General features: G+C 32.0%; 1 protein-coding gene and 1 non-coding gene across 2 annotated transcripts; both read right to left on the bottom strand.

The window, feature by feature from the left end:
• Positions 1-10,319: 10,319 nt before the first annotated feature.
• On the bottom strand, positions 10,320-12,414 carry LOC110420515 (D-mannose binding lectin protein with Apple-like carbohydrate-binding domain-containing protein). The gene has a single exon (XM_021433864.1). It carries the CDS (start codon positions 12,221-12,223, stop codon positions 10,712-10,714), a length of 1,512 nt encoding a protein of 503 aa, XP_021289539.1. The 5' UTR covers positions 12,224-12,414; the 3' UTR covers positions 10,320-10,711.
• Positions 12,415-20,370: 7,956 nt separating this feature from the next.
• On the bottom strand, positions 20,371-20,463 carry LOC149526927 (small nucleolar RNA snoR8a). Its single transcript, XR_016351509.1, has one exon. It is a non-coding gene; the product is annotated as a small nucleolar RNA snoR8a (small nucleolar RNA).
• Positions 20,464-20,882: the final 419 nt, after the last annotated feature.

Here is a 20,882-nt window from a genome sequence, read left to right as displayed (position 1 = left end):
CATACAGGGAAAAGAATTTGCATACTTTTGTTGTGAAAGAAGATATGGATTAGAACATTTAATCATAAAATAATGCAGACAAATATATATTATACTTAATTTCAAATATGAAATGATTATTACGAGATGTTTCTAAATGTGGTGTGTAGAAATTTCTCGGTTCTGCACACCAATTCACAGCAAGTTATGGCATTATTACTTCTTTGGAGCTGAAAGCGGGAAAACAACAGTTTCCCACATCGTCTTCGCCATAATTACCCATTGAAATGTGCTCCAGATGTTGGGGACCAGACTTGATTTGGGTGTTCTTCAACATAGGGAGCTGTCAGAGAGAAAAGGTGAGTAGGAATTATGTTCCAATGTGACAATTTTGGAGTATAGGTTTGCATTCTGCATGCAATTTTCATTGAATATTTATGAAAATTCCTGGACTGCAACCAAGGTTTTACTTCTTGCTGAAAGTTGCAGATTTTACTCACAAAATAACAAATGCTTGATCATGTCAATCAGATAATTTGAGGATTAATTATCTCAAGCTGGAAGACAATAACCAAACTTTATATTTAAGATTAAGAAAAAAGAAGAAGGCTAAACAGACAGATAGCAACTCTATTTGATGATGGTCCAGGGCATAAGAGGCTAAAGTTTTGGACCACCATTAGCAAACTACCAGAATTTAATACGCAAAACTCATCTGCGCCTGGGATCCTCCCTATTATAATCTTTCGAGGTTCATGAATCTCTATTAGGAAACGCAGCATTTCCATGTAGCAGAGTTTAAATGTGCAACATCAACTTCATATTCATTGCGTACGATTAACATGCGGAGCAAAAAGAAGCCATCTGATAATTATTCCTTTCTTCTTAGGTAACTCATTCACCATTCTTCAAGTAAATCTTGAAACTACCTTTATTTGCCTTCATCCCCTAGATTAAATAACAAGACAAATTCCTAGAAAAAGAAACAGTAATAGATTATGTAACTACTGGTACAAGGTGGGAGAAAGAAAAGGTTTTGAACTCCTAGGGATAGTCTGCATACAATCTCCATTATGGCCCACTTCTATGCATTTCCAAACTACCTAATGAAAAGGGAATTTCAGCCACCTCACAATTCTCTGTTGTTTGAGTTTTGGAATCTATTCTTCTGTCGTACTTCCAGCGACTTGAACTGACATGTGTCATAAATATCATAGAAATAAGATGAACCATACATTTCGATTTTAACAGAAGCTGTTTATACCCTTCAATCTGCATTGTTCACATTTCTTTTTCTCACGTTTCCTCCTGATTTTGAAGCTATTTTTAGCAGAGCAAAACTCCTGTTTACCCCAAGCCATAAAGAGAGGGAAAGCAAATCCCAACCTCTCTTAAACAATAACAGAGTTTGGTACCAACTTACCTAATTAATAGACTCATCATATCTCCATCTCAACTACTTGAAGCTATCTCCTGCAGAGCATCAGGTGAAGAATTCCAGCTCCAAATTTCTATTTTAGTGGGGATTTAATTGAAAAAGCTCCCTTAGCCGGGCAGGAAAGTTGGATTTCTTTCCTTAAATTGCAATTACCAGACCTATACTTCATTGCACTAACATGGAAAACACCTAACATCCTCTTCAAATTAGTCAACTGACACTTAAAGGTTAAAAGAGTGCATTGGGCTGCATTGTCACAAACGCATTACTCAAGAAACCACCCTCTCCTTCCACCTGCCAAAAACCTTCAAAAAGTGGTCTATTCAATCAGACTTTCTTTCCATTAAAGATCATACACCTAGCAGAATATGCTGGTGTCTTTGAGTGAACCAAATGTTAATAGACCAATTTAACTATGCCGAACAAACTTGGAAAATGTCAGCATCTTAAGCAAGTTCCATATTTTGTTGGGATTTTCTAAATACCATCATAAATTTTGGAGTGTGCTCTTGTTTTTTGATGCACCACCAACTCATTAGAAAATAGGCATAATTGGCAGCTAAACATGAAGGAATGAACTTCGTTACTCCAATGCTGTCCACTTAAATTGTATTTTAGTCCTGAGAAACTAAAAATGGGGGCAGGAGAAGGGAAAAGAACCGGCTTATTGCGGTATCTGCATGGTGTACGAATGAAACAAAGTCTGTTATGTTTATTGAGTCAGTTCAGAAGCAAACCTTCTGTTTTAGAAGTCAAGCCCAATCAAGAAGTTAGCACTATCCTTCAAGTGAGGAAGGAAAGGAAAAGACCCAAGCAGAAAGAGATTCAGCAATGACTTTTTGTGGGCTCCAGAACATGGAATCACAAGGTTCTGTTTAATATCCTTTCACCAAATCCCATTTAAGTCTAAAAATCAATTTCAATAGCTCAACCAATTAGATAAACCAACCAAAGGACTCCATCTAATTGTCAACATTTATATTACTGCTTCCAATGTCATTTTCAATCGTCCCAAAGAAGCGTTACCCACTCGAACATGGCAATAATAAATCAATTAACTCCAGTTAAGGTCCTTTAAAACAAAAAAAAAATGTGGTGCACCAACCACCTTGCTGCCTAGCTGACATATATTATCATATCTGGTATGCAATCAATGATGAACTGAAAAGGAAGCATACACCAGAAAAACAGTGATAGTAATTCATTACTCTCAGAGCAATTTCTTGCATGTCAGGCTCAGGCACTACTTCTGGGCAAAACAAGCACTCTAGCACTGAGAAAAGAATTGGATCCCCTGAAGAAGTCTTCAAAAAACAGCCTTCAGCCAAAAGCAATTGATTTCCCGACTTTTACAATGATCACTAATCCCATTCCCTGCAAAATAGTTGCAGGAATAATTTTTCCAATCGAAGAATATTATGGCAACAGGTCCTTAACATTCGAGTAAATGGTCAGCTGTGTCAAATATCATCTATTCTCGCGCGCCTTCCTTTAATATTTAAGCTTGGGTATTAGACTATTAGTCCCCCAACCATTTGCGATTCTTCTAGAAGAGTAATACGATGGCCATTTGGTATGATCAGATTTGATGTAAAACGCTGTTAAATCGGTTTTTGTAGGCCATCTACTAGAAGGATTCTCCAATGATTTTTAAATTGCAGAGGTTCATTAACAAAAACCATTTCCTTAGCTTTTTACTAAACCGAGCATTTCTAAACTCTCAACCTTGCATTGAGATAATTATCATAGTATAAGTTGCTTAATTATATGTTCCTGTAAAATTTTGACCCAATCCACTTTAAAATTGATGCCTTGCTGCTTTCGGTCGGCAATAATTTTAGCAATAATCTCCATATTTCTGAAGTTATCATCGAAAGAGACAAAAGGTCAAATTTAGAAGTTGATTCATGGAAAAGCAAAGAAACGAAAATGGAGGGAAGGCTACAAAAAGGTGAAACGAGAATAGGTTTCCTGATATAAAGGTTAAGACATGAACCAGGAAACGAGGAGAATGATGGTGAATGGTGACAATCTATGATGTTCAATTATGACCCATTCATCAATACTGCTTGTAACTTTGATTTTACATAATAAATTGTCTTCTACGAGACTATCAATACGTTAATCTACCATGTTGGAGAGGCATATATCTCTCAATAAGAATAGAGCCCTACCTACAAAGCGCCCTGCGCTAAATATTTTATACTATATTTTTGCCCTTACTAAAACATGTCTAAAACACATATATCTAATTGATACCTCATGAGAATATCAAATTTGTTTGTATAAGTATTACAAAATTCCTGATACATGGTAAATAAGATTATAAAATAAGAAATTCATGATAATATATTAAATAAAAGTCTGCAACGGGTCAAAATTATTTTGATTACACCATCTTTCTAATATGCAAAAGTATTCATATACTTGTATGGTTACATAAAATTAAAAATACTCTTTTTGAAGGAGTTTCCAGTATATTTTAATTTCAAGCAACTGTAGGGCTTTGTTTAAATTCTATGCTTAACATGTATTTGGAAAATAATATAAGATGCAGAATTGTGGTCTTATGAGGATTGAGGTAAAGTCATTTTAATCATAGACAAACAACTGAGAAAACAATTTTGTCTACATAATGAATAATGAGATTTTGCAGAGAATATTTTGGAGAAATGTTCTTCATTCTCATCATTAAAAACATACAAGAGTGGCCTTTTTATACAATACCTACATTGACACACAAAAAAAAGAACAAAAGAGTGTAACTAATTATAGTGATTAACTAACTAATAAAAGAATTAAAAATGATCAATGGCTATGTAATCCTCGGTCTTATTTGTTGGCTCCAAATGGTGCGATTCACATTTGTCTTCTTTTCTCTTTAGCTGTACATCAAAACACTACGTTTCTTCTTTGATTTCTCTGCTATTTACAAGTAGCATCTTCAATCTATGCAGAGCATCAACTACACTTATTTCCTGCTACCATTTTGCTTCAATCTTTAATAATCTTGTTTGACACTCCCCCTCAAGAGGAACCATTCTGCATAATAACCTTTGAAAAACTCCAGGTTGCAGAGGTGTGGTGAATGCATCAGCAACTTGTAGCTGTGTTGGTATGGACAGGTTCGATCACACCATTTTGGACTTTCTCCTAGATGAAGTGATAATCAATCTCTATATGCTATGTTTTTTCATGAAGAAATGTTACTAATATAAATTGATGACTAGTTGTCATAGTAGAGCTTTATAGCATCCTGCTGTTGAATTCCAAATTTTGCTAGCAAACCTTTTATCCAAATAACTTCACAACATGTGGCTGCCATAGATCTGTACTCTACTTCAGTTGAGCTTCGAGCAATTATTTGTTGCTTCTCAAACTTCCAACTCACTAATGATTTTCCAATAAACACACAAGAGCTAGTGACAAATCTTCTGGTGTCAAGACATCCTGCCCAGTCATTGTCACAATATGTTGAAATCTTTAAATTACAGTCTCTTTCATTAGAATTCCTTGTCCTGGTGCTCCTTTCAAATACTTCAGCACCTTGTGAGCTGCCATGTGATGCTCACTGGTTGGTTTGTCCATGAATTAAGCTAAACTCTACACTGCATTAGAAATATCAAGTCTTGTGAATGTCAAGTAGAGTAGCTTCCCAACAAGTTGTCTGTACCTTGTAGGATTTGTTACTTCTTCTTTTTTACTGGCCCTTCTCAGCTTAACATTATAAATAATAGAAGTTGATATAGGCTTGGCTCCAAGTAAACCATACTCTTCCAATAGGTCCAAAGTATATTTTCGCTGGCATATTGTAATGCCTTGTGGTGATCAAGCTATTTCAAGTCCCAAGAAATATTTAATGGTACATAGCTCCTTGAGCTTGAACTGTGAATTGAGGTGACTTTTTATAGCTGCTGCAGCTTGTGTAGAGTTACTGGCAATTAAAATATCATCGATATATATTAACGAAAGCTACAAACTCACCATTTGCTGCATTCATAATGAATAATGAGTAATCTGACATTGATTGCTTAAAACCATACTGTAGAATGGATGATGTTAGCCTAGCATTCGACTGCCTTGAGACTTGTTTGAGACCATAAAGAGATTAGTGTAGTTTGCCTACCATTTTTGAATCCTTTGAATACTCTTCCTTGATTATGTAAACTTCAGGTAATTCCATATAAACTTCTTCATTTAACTCCCCATGTAAGAATGCATTATCCACATCTAACTGAAACAATAACCACTTGCATGCAGCTGCTAAAGCAAAGAAAATTTTGACTGTAGGTTGCTTAGCCACAAGGCTAAAAGTTTCTTGGTAATCAAAACTAGCCACTTGACTATAGCCTTTAGCAACCAACCTAGATTTATACCTCTCTATTTCTCCTTTTGCATCCAGCTTATTCTTATATACCCATTTATAGCCAATAGTGTGAGAATTAGCAAGCAGTGGTACAATACTCCATGTTCCATTATCCTCAAATGCCCTCAATTCAGTTGCCATTACTTCTCTCCAATGAGAATAAGTTACTACTTGATGGTAAGTACTAGGTTCTTGTATACTAGATAGGGATACCAGATAGGGATATGGTAAATGCCTTGTGTGCAAGTGACAGTTTTTGATGAAAAAGGTAATTGGATATGAGGTGTAGGGTGATATTATTAGTATGAAATGGTAGGTCAATCTGATATGCTTTTAAATACTTTGGTGAACTTTTAATTCTTGAGCTTTTTCTAATTGGTATTTGAGTTAATGGTGAGGTCTGGTTCAGGTTGACTTGTAGTACTATCAATACGCAAATTGCTATCAGGTGAGGAATTATGAAAATTTTCATCATTCATTGATATGAAGGATTGTTCTAAGATTACTGAAGGTTTATTCAAATTTGAAACATCTTGGTTTTGGTCAAAGGATTGAGAATTCAAGTAATATGAGTCGAAAAGATCAAAAGGTGTGATATGTACACCAAGTGTTTGTGAAAATGTAAAAGTCTTGTCTATCATGTTTTGAAGAGTGAAATGGAAAAGTATCCTCATGAAAAACAATATTTCTGGATACTAGGACTCTTTGTGCTTCAATATCATATAATTTGTACCCTTTGACATGATTGGGATAACTTATGAAAATGTATTTGCTAGCTCTACTGTCAAATTTCTTTCTGTTTTGTGTTTGTGTGGATGCAAAACACAAGCATCTAAAGACCTTAAAGTGATCATATGAAGGTGGTTTCTTAAACAAAAGTTCATACGATAATTGATTTTGAAGAACTCTTGTAAGCACTTGGTTTATTAAATGAACAGTAGTTAGTACTATTTCCCCCCAAAAGGTGAGTGGTAAGTTTGATTGATGTCTCAATGCCCTTACCACAGCTAAATAATGCTGGTGTTTTCTCCCTACAGCACCATTTTGGTGTGGTGTACCAATATAGGATAGTTGGTGAACAATTCCAATTTTGTTATAAAATTCAATGAGCAAAATTCTAGACCATTGTCAGTCTTTAAACATTTTATAGATCTGTTAAACTAATTTTGGGACAAGATTATCACAAATCGAAATGATTGAAGAAGCTTCGGATTTGGTTTTCATTAAATATATCCATGTAAAATGTGTATGATCATTAACAATGGTTAAGAAATATTTGTGGCCATTCAAAGTAGGAACTTCATATGGACCCCATATGTCTATATGAACTATTTCAAAAGCTGTTTTTGAATTATGAATATGCACTGGAAATGGAAGTTTCTTTTGCTTTGCCATTGGACAAATTTCACACAATAAATCATTTGAACAACTGATTTCTGGAAAATTTTTGTGCAATACATTGATTCTTTCTATTAGGGCATGCCCCAATCTCAAATACCAAAGATCAAAGTCTTTATATCTTGGCTTAGAGGAACTGAAAGGAAAAGTAGAAATGTTCTTAACATAATTTTCAAAAGAAAATTGAGATAGGTTTTGCTCAACTTGGTTATAGTACATCAGATAAAGCCCTGAAGACTCTCTAGCAACTCCAGTCACTATCCATGATGGCAGGTCCTGAACAACACAATATGAATCAGTGAAGAATAGTCATGATTTTTTTTATTTGGTTAATTCTCTTATTGATATGAAATTAAAGTTAACGCTAAGAACATAGAGAACATTCTTAAACACTAACAGAGGTGATAATCTGATAGTCCCTATGTGAGTGACAAGAGCTTTACCATTGTTAGGCAAGTAAACATAATGGTTATTAATTGGTTGAGCTAGAATAAATTTGTCTAAAAAGTGACATATATGGTTAGAAGCACCAAAAGTCTATGATCAATCTATTTTGTTTAATCATAAGGTTCCTGATATGTTTGAAACAATATGGTATATTATTTAGTGTATTGAAGCAACAGTGATTTGATACTATACCTGCAAAAATAGAGTTGATTAAGGATGGTTTACTTTGGTTAATGTTTGGTGATGTGGAAGCCTTACCATCATTACAAGTGATCCCATTCTCATTCAAGAACTCCATTAGCTTGCTGACCTGTAGTTTAAAAATAGATATTTGGGACATGGATCTTGCACATGCTGCACCATCCTCTTGGTCAGAATGTATTCCTGCCGACTGCTCATATGCCACAACATTCAGAACCGTCTTTCCCTTTTTGATATTGATTTTTGTTTTTTTGAATTTAAAGTCCTTTGGAAATCCAACCAATCTGTAATATTTTTCCTTAATGTGTCCTTTCTTTCCACAGTGAGAGCAAAGTAAATCTTTGCTTTGCTTCTTCTTGACATCACTAACTGTTTGCATAACTGATGATTTTAGAATAAAATGTGTTTGAAGCATCAAATTCCCCTGTGTTTCTTCTCTTGACATAAGGTTATACACCTTATCCAAGGTTGGTATGGGATCCAACATGATGATTTGAGATCTTATGGTAAAATAAGAATCATTCAAGCCATTGAAAAGCCTGAAGACCATATCCTTCTGGTATTGGTCAGAATATCTTATAAAACATTTAGCATAGCATTTACCACATGGACAATTCCTCCTAAACTCCTTTAAGCTCTATGAAGTAAACATCAACAGATCTAGTCCCTAGTGTTATGTTTCCTAGGGTGTATTGCAAATTGTAAACCCTGGTATCATTAGGTTGGGCAAAGTTTTTCTTAAGTGTGTTCCGGATTTCCTTTGTTGACTCCATGTAAAACACTATTATGGCAATAGGTTGTGTAATGGAGTTTAGAAGCCAAGCAACTAAAAGGTTGTTACAAAAGGTCTAGAAGGGTAAATAAGATCTATAATCTCTGGTTTTGGGATTGAACCATTGATGAATCATATTTTATTTATAGCTGACAGTGCTAATAGGAAGGATCGACTCCATGCTTGATTGTTACTTATGGTTAGCTTAAGGTTGATTACAACTGATTCAGGGTGATCAATGTGGTGTAGGAAGTATGGTGATTGGGGGTCTATAATGGGTGATAATGTTGATCTCAAATCATTCAAGGTTTAAGACAGCTGAGATCTCGATTCAGATGAGTCTGACATGATTCACAAGTTAAAAGCAGAGATGAAAAAGCTGAGAAAATTGAATCAACTTATTGAAGGATTAAAGAATAGAACTAATGATGTGATAGTGAAGATAAAACAAGGTAGCTACTGCTATAAAACCTTTCTAGGATTCCCAAATCAATTTCTGCAAACTCCAGGCTGCTTTGATACCATGATGAATAATGAGATTTTGTAAAGAATATTTTGAGGAAATGTTCTTCATTCTTATCATGAAAAACATACAAGAGTGGCCTTTTTATATAGTATCTACACTGACACCAAGAAAAGGACAAAATAGTGTAACTAATTATAGTGATTAACTAACTAATAAAAAAATTAAAAAATAATCAATGGCTATGTAATAAATGTTCTTCTTTGTTTGCTCTAAACGGTGCGTTTCACATTTGTTTTCTTTTCTCTTCAGCTGTACATCAAAACGTTGCGTTTCTTCTTTTATTTCTCTATTATTTATGAGTAGCATCTTCAATTTATGCAGAGCATCAACTATACGTATGAAATGACTCATATCTAACCAAGAGTGATCAAGCTGCTTTTTCAAATACATTTGAGGCTCTTTTTCTATGCAAGAGTTGGGCCTTGATTCGACTTTTATGCGAAGATACTATATATATATATATATATATATATATATATATATATATATACTTGATGGATTATGATTAAGATTGAATTATCATTTTTGGATTTAGACATATGTATGAAATGATTCAAATCCAACCAAAGGTGATTGGGCCGCTTTTTTTCAAATATATTTGAAGCTCTTTTTCCGGGCAAGAGTTGGGCCTTGATTCGACCTTTGTGAGAAGATGATAATCATACACGGAAGAAGCCAGGAGGGCTGGGGTTAATTGTTGCGGGGATTCTCGCCATAGATTGAAACGAACTTCCACATTGAGAGAAAATATGCATGGGGAAGGGAAAAAGATTTCAGAATAGAAGTCTTATTCGAGCCAATCATATATATATATATATATATATTTTCATAAACGTCATAGGTGAAGTATAAATCAATAAGTGGAATAAAGATATCAATCAAATATAATGTTAATTATCAAGTATTTTTTCATCAAATATAAATCTTATAATTTTTATAAATTTATTCATTACAAATGAATAAAAAATTTACCAAGTGATCCCTACATCAAAAAGACTTCCCTTTTCGTTAAAATTGTATAAGCGTATGTATTCATAAAATCTATCAACTGATCAATTTTTTTATTCATCAATCAAAGACAAACTTAACAAAATAATTGTTGTCGACAGCATATCATTTGGCTAAATATATGTCACGACTTGAACAGTATAGTTTTTTTTAAAAAAAAAGAATTTAATTATAATATCTAGGAATACATCAAAGGGTGGCCCACATGATCCCACGTGCAGAGTCCACTATATATCCTCTATAAAAAAACACAGTTTACAAGTTTAAAAAGATGTTCCATCAGGATTAGCTAGTCCCATCCTCATCCAAAATGTAACAAAACCCCAAAAAGGAAATTTGTTAAAAACAAAAAGTTGACCCCACATCCACAAGGGCAACTAAAAGTTAGTGACCATCCTCAAATATTTTGTCAAACCCCCTACTCCTACGTCATTGCTTACCTCATCTCACATTATTTTATGTAAGCATTAGCACAGGTATTGTTTTTTTTTTTTTTTTACTTGCGAAAGCCCAGCCAAAGGGGAAACAAGGATTGGAACATTAAATTCTAAAATGAAAAAACCAAGTCATCCCATGTCATCGACTACTCCCGCTGCACATCTCGATCGACCTAAAGCTAGCCGACCCGAGATCCTTATACGGGCCCGATATTACCCCACCCGCTTCCTCCTCCAACATCCGATTCACCCCTCTCCTACTCCTCCAAATCTTGTAGCCTCCGAACCCGACTGCCCCGATCAAACACGCTATGGCCCCACCTAATAACCCTATCCCCACTCTTAAGCCCGCATCCACTTTTTTCTTCCTTGCTTCTTCCATCATTTTGAAATATCCAACTTTACTGTCATCTCCCACTCCCAACAGCGTTTGGATCGGGTAGTCCAATATGTAGCAAAACCCGGATGCATTGTTGTAAACCGCCCCGTAACAACTGCAATTTCTTTCACACGAGTCCTCACATTCTTCCAAGGACGACGTCGCTTCGTAGCTCATCAACTCCTTAAACGGCACCTCCACTCCTTCTCTTCTTAATACCTTGATGTCGTTTTGAGTGTTGGGGTCGGTACACAAATCATTAAAGTAGGAACCCGATCCGGAACACTCACCGGATGAAAATTCCGTATTATTGTCCAAACAAGAGCAACCCGACCCGGGAGTACACAAACCGTACGAACCGCAGGGACGTGGTAACTCACAAGTTTCACGAATAGCTTGATAATCCAAAACCCAACTTGACCCGGTCCAATAATATGCTTTGAGGTTCCCGTCCGATTCTAACCGGACCATAAGGAGTCCATCAAGTTGTCGTTGAAAGCTGTTAAAAGATTCAATATCGACCGGCGTTGTTCCATTTTGGTACATGCCCAACCACCCATCTGGTTCAACTCTGATGTGAATCGGTCCATTACCTTCAATAATTTGAGCTTTGGCTTGTAATGCTTTGTGCTTCCAATAAATTTGGTCAAAATTGGAATCAAATTTTGCGTACAATCCAATGAAATCGCTACCTAGGCGCATTGAATATAGGCCATTGGATGAAATGAGCGACATGGTAGCAGTGAAATTTTGAGTTTCGACAAGGGTATCTTTGGGAAAATCAAAACTTTGCCATAACACAGTTGAGTCGTTGATGCCGTGATCGAGGCTTTTTTGTATCTGCAGATTGGAATTGTTTAGGAGGACTAGTTTGTCACCTAGCGTTTCAGTTGACCAAAACACCCTCGTAAGGGGATCTGAAATCACAAGACTGCCATTGAACAAGACCTTCGTGTGGTCTGACCAGCGAGCTAAGGCGGTCGCGTTGGCGACCCAGAGGGGTTCACTGGAAGGCACGTGGAGAACGACCAGGGCGAGTCGGGTTGAGTTGACTCGGAGGAAACCGAAAGAGAACTTTCCTGAGGAATCGTCGAGGAGAGGTTGGAACGAGGAGATTGAAGGATTTGGGGTGGCTTCAAAACCTTCGAGAAGCTCTTGGGTGGCTGCGGCGTCCATGCATGGCCATGTCAACGTGTAGAGAAATGAAATGATGAGTATAGAAAGGAACTTCGTTGACAGGGGACGAGTCACCAAGGTAAGCAGCCTTTCCATGTTGGAAGAGAGAAAAGAAGGGAAGAGAGAGAGAGAGAGAGGATTCAGATTGAGAGGAACTTAGAAGCAGCCAAGAAAGGGCATTTATAGTTACTATATAGTCACTAGCCATTATGAACTAAAAGTATTTTTAGTTTTTAATTCGATAATAAGGATCTTTTAGATACTTTTAAATTATTATTTTTACTAATCTTCAGACTTTAGAAACAAATTAATACAATAAAGAAATCGAATCCACCGAAAGTTAAAAAAAGACTTTTAGTTTGGGTGAAGTCTCTACCATGGGCTGTTTGCAAGTTGCAGAATGCGGCTGCATCTTCATAATAAATGCTCTTCTTCCATATTCTTGACTCTTGCTGTTGGTGGGAGTTCCAAATTCAGTATATGCTGCAACTAATCAATTATATACACACTGCAGATTGAGTCTGCATTCTAGAATTTAGCTACTTACGAATTTAAATTGAATTATCTTCTAATGTTTACCAATGTAGATTGAGGTCAGTTCACACGTCAATGGTTAAGAATTTTAAACTTGGGTTTTTATGTGCATTCCTGTTTGGTAAAAAAAAATTATTTTAAAAATTTTAAATTCTAGTTTTGAAAAGGAGAGGTGAAGACTATTTTCGTTTCTCCAGTGGCTTAAATTTCGAGTTTACTTAAAGGCTATTTGATGAACCAAAACTAATCTTTTGAATAATCCAGCAACGTTTCTGATTAACAATCTACTCCTATTTTCTTTTGACTGCCCTATGATTCAAATCGAGGAAAAAAGACACGAAAATCCCTTTGAATCTCGGCCTATTAGTAGCAATGCTACATATATTATATAGAAGCCAAAATTTTCCACATTTATATAGTCCTTAGATAAACACACGAGGGCTTGACCAGAAAGCTGAACATTTCTTCTTCTTTTTTTTTTTTAATTTGATTTTAGATTCTAGAAATGTTTGTTGGGATTAGGCTACCGCCTTATAGATTTTTGTATTGGGAAGATAGTAAATGCAGAATATAACACCCAATTGTCTTAATTTCGTTCAAAAAGGGGAATGAAAAGCTATACATCTGTTCATCCAACACCCCTCGACCTAAGCTAAAGTCAAACCAATATTTACAACGTCAAAAGAATCCAGCTCTTTCTATCAACCACCCATTAAAGACTTGTGATATCTCCGGCAAGGATTGGGCATTTCGGTATCTCCTTTTTCTCGCTTATTAATTACCTCCTTCTACCTATATTGTACATACTAAATATATTATATTTCACTCAAATTAATACAGCATTATATTTGTTTTATCAATTTATTCTTACATTTCAGCAACATATATAGCACTAAATAAAATATATTAATTTTTTAAATTTAATAAAAAGATATTCTAATTTTATTTTTTAGATAATGAATTATATATTTATTAATAAATCAAATGTTTGAATGTAAAATATATTAAATTTGATTAAACAACGAATTAAAATTGCAAGTCTAATATATGTTTTAGCTTATGAATTTGTGACTTGTACGAGAGACTTGTATGTTTAATAAAATTTTAGAATATTACTTTGAATAAAAAGATTTTGTTAATGTGTGTTTTTAAAGTATTAGTAGTTAAAATTGGCAAAAATAAAAAGAAAGAAAATTGTATAAAGAGGGTAACTTTTGGCCCTTTGTAAGCAATAAATACATGATGAAGTGACTTTGGGTGAGGAAAATAAAGCCAAGGGGTTGACAAAGGAGGAGAGGGTACATGGACAACTAACAAGTTTTTTTTTAACCATTTATGGAAACCATCATGTTGGTTGACATTTGGAATTCGACCACCAAATAACTAAATATTTTCCATAGTACGAACTATTACTACTTTACTCTCTTTAAAGCCATCCTTCTCGCTCTTCCTTAATTTGTACAATTTCTTCTCCGCCCTTTTTGAATGAATTTGACCTTTATGTTTAACCCATGTTTCTTCTATTCTAAGAATCTGCCCTCCACCCTTGGAAAATAACAAAAACCCCTTGTTTTGAGCTACATCTTACTCCCCCTCTTTCAAGCCATTTCTCATCCTTTTTCTCTCTTCAAAAGTTTGACCTCATCATCTCCAACGCTCTCACTTTTCCTTTCATTAATTTTAATTATTAAAATTAAAATTAAAATATCAATAAAATCTATCCAATTTTTTAATAGGAATTTTGTTGTATTGAGTGGTTTTCATTAATTTTTTTTAAATTTTACTAGTATTGAATAATTTATAGATTAATATTAAAAAATTTTAACTTCAAATAATTGAAACATTAATTATTATTTTTATATAATTATCTATTATTTATAAACAATTAACTTTTAAAATATATTATATTTAATATATAATATTATTTGAAAAATAAAAAATTTATTCGAGTATATTCCATGTGGTCGTATATATTAGTTATCTTGAAAAGCACAAAAATAATAGCAGAGAAAAATCTACACATAAAATGGTACTCGCTGTAGTACATAATTCAACTTATTAGACGGTCCACCCCTGTCGCTTTTCTTCTAGAAAAAGTGTATCATGCTACCAGTCTAGCTATTCAATCTGTGAGATGGAGAATTCATTGCACACGGAACTAAAGGAAACTTAGCAAAATTGATGACTTCCTTGTACAACACTTATTTCTGATCTAATTTAGTCAGCATTATTTGATCACTCCAGCCTAACCCTAATATAATACTTTAATGGTTCATTAAATAAATTTAGGCACTGATGTTAATGTTATTAATTGATGAATAAGTAGGCTGCCTCTTTTAAACCTGAATGTAGCATGGTTAAATTTTATATATTAAATTATTACAATATCAAATAAGTCACTAAATTATTCTAAATTTCTTAGAGGAAAAAAAAAAGATCCCATGAGATACGGTATTTATTGAAATTTATAAGAAACTATTTACAAAATATTTTTTATAGAATTTCACACGTACACAAAGAAGGTAATCAAGTTGCAAATTTCTTGTCAAACCATGGTCACAAACATCAAAATCTTCAAGTATTTACAAAGCTCAAGGTAAGTTACGTGGCATATTAAAATTAGATAAATTAAATTTACGTTTTGTTTGTTTTAAATAAATGTAGAAGAGTAGTGCTTTTAATTTATTTTTATTGTTTCTTAGTATCATAAGAACGGTATGCACATAAAGTGGAGCCGTTAAAAGGTACTAAAATTTTCATAATTTCTTTAACTTTGAAGGTATGATTTTATGTCTCCCTTCATTATGTGCCTTTTATTTTTTTTATTAATAAAATTTTAATAAGGTAGTTGGATCTTGCTGGAATTTTCAATATAAAAAAAATTTAGATTTTGATAAAGTTCTAGCTTCTAGTTGATTTAGAGGTGAAAGAAGGATAAAATTATCTTAAAAATACTATCACATCATTAATATAATAAAACTATTAACGAGTGACTAACGGCAGAATTACATGTTCAATGAAATTTTTTTTTTTTAAAATACAAATGATACATTGTAAAAATTTAGTTTGAAATTATTAACAAAGTTTAAGAAAATAAAGATACATTATCCTAAATTTAACAACAACAAACAACTTTAATTTTAGAGGCAAACCAGTAGTTGGCAAGATGAAAAGAAGATGAAATCATAGTGGGAGACCCACTTATTTTAACCGCGGAAAGAAAATCCACTTTTTACGGTGCAAATCCATCTCGAGCAGGCAACGTGCTCCACCAACACATATTCTTTTCCTTTTCTTTATATTATTTTGTTCACAAAACTCTTTTTGAAATTTGATGGTGTGTCAACTATTATAAAGATATATCTTTTCCTTTTGTGTTTTTCAGTCCAGCAGAAGCAGCTACATCGGAACAACATACTGACCAGCATTTGGAATTCTTCTCTATTGTAAATATTTGGGTCACATGGTTTTCTGATATTCATGGATGGATGTACCCAATGGAGAAGCTCCTGTCGCAGTCCAAGGAGAAGAGTAAGGGCCGGGCTTTTAGAGTCCTTTCTACCTCTCTTTACTCATGCAGTGGGCCTGCAAATTGCAATCCAGCGATTCTGACCAAGGCACATTTTGGATAATCACACTCTCTTCCCGTTCTACTCCTCATCCGAAGATGCATTATCTCGGTGACAGGTTTTAAATTCAGGTTCAAATCTAACAGTAGGTGCGATTGATCTAACTTTTATGTTGATGTGTTGTATTTTTACTTGTAATTGACCTCGTCAAAACATTGGGGGTCCAAATTTTCCACTGTTGTCCTTTAATAAAAGAGAAGAAAATATAAGGAATGTCATCTCCATTGGGGGTCCAAATCTTTATCAAAGATTTCCTTTTTGAATTCTGCTTTGGCTTCTTCTCACTTACTCCGTAGCTTTCATAATCAAAGCAACATCTTTTGCCAATGCTTATTAGTTGAACTCTCTCCATTCTGTAGTACAATTGAAACTACGAGTGGTTGTTTTATACAATGTCAGTTCTACTCTTATAAATGTGTCTTATATATATCATTTCTCTTTGATATAATACTTGAAAAAATCTCTAAATTATTTTAAAAAAATTTAAATAAATTTTTATTCTCTCATTAATTAAGTTCTTATACTTTTGTTTTGGATCATATGAATTCTTGTTACTAATATTTGATTAATTTTTATTAATTAAAATATCACTTATCATTTTATATTCATATGACACTGATATGACGTTGATATTGAGAGTAAAAAATACCACATGATCATATTATCATACCATATCATTATTAATTATGATACGTCAGCATACTTTTATAATCAATTATGACATTTCAACATACCATACTAGTATTATGTGGTATAGAATAATAAGTGGTATTTTACTAAGTGAAGCGTTAATCATAAGAGCTAATTTGTTTCAAAATAAAAATATAAAGGTTTCTTTGAATTTCTTTTGAATAATTTCGGTTATTTGAATTTTTTTGAATAATTTTTAAGTTTTTTTAAGTATTAACATATTACGTCATCATTAATAAAATAATCATAATTGTTAATTTGGTTTAAAATAAAAATATAATAACTTATTTAAATTTTTTGAACAATTTAAGAGTTTTTTTTAAGTATTATATTTTTTTAACATATTACATTATCATCAATTATAACATTTCAGTATGCCAAGTTAAAACCATGCAATATAGAATGACAAGTGTCACTTTTAACTAAATCAAGCATTAAATAAGGACTAATTTGGTTTAAAATAATAATAGGGGCTAATTTGGTTTAAAATAATAATGTAAAAATTTATTTAAATTTTTTGAATAATTTAGCTAATTTGGTTTAAAATAATTTAGCTATTTTTCCATATTTCTTGATAAAAGGTGTAGATTATTGCTAAAATACATGGAAAAAAAGATTTAATTAAATTTTCTAAATAATTTAGGAGCATATTTTTTCATAAAAAGCTTATTTGAATTTTTTAAAAATAATTTAAGAGTTGTACACTGTTGTTAAAAAACAAGAAAAAAAACATATTTGAATTTTCTGAATAGTTTAGGAGCATATTTCTTCATAAAAGCTGTAGACTTTTGTTAAAAAACGAGAAAATAACTTATTTGAATTTTCTGAGTAGTTCAGTAGCATATGTTTTCATAAAAGTCATAGACTTTTGTTAAAAAATGAGAACAAAAGTCTTATTTGAATTTTTTGAATAGTTCAGTAGCATATGTCTTCACAAAAGCTATAGACTTTTGTTAAAAAATGAGAAAAATGACTTATTTGAATTTTCTAAATATTTAGGAGCTGTAGACTCTTGTTGAAAAACAAGAAAATGATTTATTTGAATTTTTTGTATAACTTAGGAGCATATTTCTTCATAAAAGCTATAGACTTTTGTTAAAAAAATGAGAAAAAGCACTTATTTGAATTTTTTAAATAATTTAAGAATTTTTTAAGTATTGTACTTTTATCTTTTAGATTTATTTGAATTTTGAATAATTTAGGAGCATATTTCTTCATAAAAGCTATAGACTTTTGTTAAAAAATGAGAAAAAAAGACTTATTTGAATTTTTTAAATAATTTAAGAATTTTTTTAAGTATTATACTTTTATCTTTTGGATTTATTTGAATTTTTTGAATAATTTAGGAGCATATTTCTTCAAAAAAGGTATAGACTTTTGTTAAAAAAATGAGAAAAAAAGATTTATATGAATTTTTTAAATAATTTAAGAATTTTTTTAAGTGTTATATTTTTATGGTTAAAATACCCATCAAGTCTTTGTATCAATGCATTTTGTTCAATTTAATTTCTATAATTAACATCGAAATAATTTAATTTTTTTATTTTAAAAATTATTTCAATTTAATCCTTCCTTTTAACAGAATTGAATTTTACTATTAAAAATATGACCTATCTCTGATGTCAATGCTGATGTAACACATTTTTTATGACGTGACATGCCACATGACATCGATATAATAATGTGAGAGTGCTATCTGACACTAATATAATGACATGACAATATTGATGTGATACTGACATGTTGATATGTCGAAAAAAAATATATTTTTAAAAGCAGAATATCTATTTTAAAAACTAATAGACTCATTTAAATTTCGATTAAAATTTAAAAAATGTAAGTATTTTATCCTTTTTTTTTAATTACCACACCCTTTTAGACCAAAACTTTAATTTGGTGCCTTAGACCAACTCGACCATCTCAACATTTTTTAATAACAATTTTCTTCAAAGATTTTTGTCAATAAAATATTGATGTCTACAAGTTTCAGCTTGGGAAAAGTACTCCAAATTTTTGCACCCAAAATTCTTTTTTTACAAAAGGCTTTTCCAGAAATTCAACTTGAAGATACAGAAACTTAACAAATCACATTCACAGATGATCTCAAGTGGCCTTAAACTAATAAGTAGGTAAAAAGTTTCACTTATGTGGGGGCTTAGTGACTGTCAATCTCTAAAACAAGCCCTGCAACTTGCATATGGAAATGCCTCTTACTTTCCATAAATATATGTAAGTTTCAATAGACCTAACCAACTAAAAGGAAAAGCAGAAAACTGTTTACAGTAAATATTAGTCTACTACTGGTCAAGACCTGCAACATTAGATCAATATAACATCATCTAGATTTTGCTATTATGGCCTCTTTCTTTTAGCTTTTTTGACCTTCAAAGCAAATGGTTTATACCCAAATTGCCAATAATCAGATTATGATAATGACAGTAAACAGACTGTTTTGGATTACTCCTGTTGCCTAACATTTTGTTGGGATGCCATGAGGGGCCAATAAGTTCATCTCAACCACATATTGGTATGCATATGCAGATTGCAGACCATAAACGATATCTGGATGCAACTTAGATGGTTATAAGAGAACTTGTTGGGTTATTCAATAATCCTCAAGCAAATTAATTGAGAAGAAGAATATGACTTTGAGGGTGTGAATAGAACACTTTTTTAAAGTATTTTTTTAATTTTCAAAATTTAATAAAATGGTTAAAATACCCACCAAGTTCTTATATTCATATATTTTCTTCAATTTCATTCCTATACTTAAAATTGAAGTAATAAGTCTCTTGATTTTGAGAATTATTTTAATTTAATCTCTTCACTTATCCACATCCAATTTTACCGTTAAAAGGAATGACATTAGTATTGACGTGACATCAATATGATGACGTGACATGTCATGTGACATCCACGTGATGACATGGCAGTGCCGTGTGACATTAATATGTTGATATGGTAATATTGACATGATATTGACATGCTAACGTGTTGGTACCACGTGACAAATCAAAAAATTTAAAAAAAAAATTGATACCACATCATAGTTACAACTTTCATAATTTATAAATACCGATTCTATTGAAATTATTTAATCCTTACCTTATTTACCTTTTACTTAAATTTACTCAAAGTTTCTTATAAAACGATTTTATCTAAATTCAAATACCATAATCAAATTTCGTTAAATTTAAATTTAAATTATTAATCTGGATCTACAAAAAATTTGTAAATATAAAATAAAATAGTACAAATATTTACAATTATATTTAACTTTATTACCATAAATGCAGTCTTTAATTCAGGACATTTTAGCCTAAAAAATATAACCTGAAATATTAAACAAAATAAAAACATAAAAAATAAATAAAAAATTAAAGAGGTGGAGTAGCTCAAATTTTATGAGTGTAGTAAGAGATTCATCACGCTCAAATTAAGCCAGTTAGAACGAGAATTTTTTTTTATAATTATCACTAACTCCATATCTTTTTTTTTTTTTAAAAGAAAAAACTAAATCAACTTATTTTATTAATTTGAATTCAACTAAAATTAAAAACTAAAATAAATTTTAAAATTTTATACTATTATAAATAGAAGAAAAAAATTTATTTAATTTTTTATATTATTTTATTTTAACATAATGCAAGTTATTCATCTAAATTTGACTTTATGTATAATTTTTTTTAAATTTTTTTTTTATAAATGGAGAATTCAAACTTAAATTTTTGAAAAGAAGGTAAATTAATATACATATTTTAAAATCAAATAATCAAGTAAGAATATTTTATATATAATTTTTAAGGCCCTAAGTCTTCTACACTTAAGTATTTAGCTTATTATAAGTTTATATTATAAAAATAATTTTATTATTTATTTAATTACTTCTATATTTTTTAAAT

This window comes from Theobroma umbraticum, unplaced genomic scaffold (assembly GCF_002168275.2).
Source record: "Theobroma umbraticum cultivar Fairchild unplaced genomic scaffold, ASM216827v3 scaffold_86.0, whole genome shotgun sequence".
NCBI classification, from domain to species: domain Eukaryota; kingdom Viridiplantae; phylum Streptophyta; class Magnoliopsida; order Malvales; family Malvaceae; genus Theobroma; species Theobroma umbraticum.
This window is presented reverse-complemented; position numbering and strand designations above follow the sequence as displayed.

Excerpts from the sequence above, each read along its gene's own strand:
- LOC110420515 (XM_021433864.1), bottom strand. The coding sequence starts at position 12,223 with ATGGAAAGGCTGCTTACCTTGGTGACTCGTCCCCTGTCAACGAAGTTC.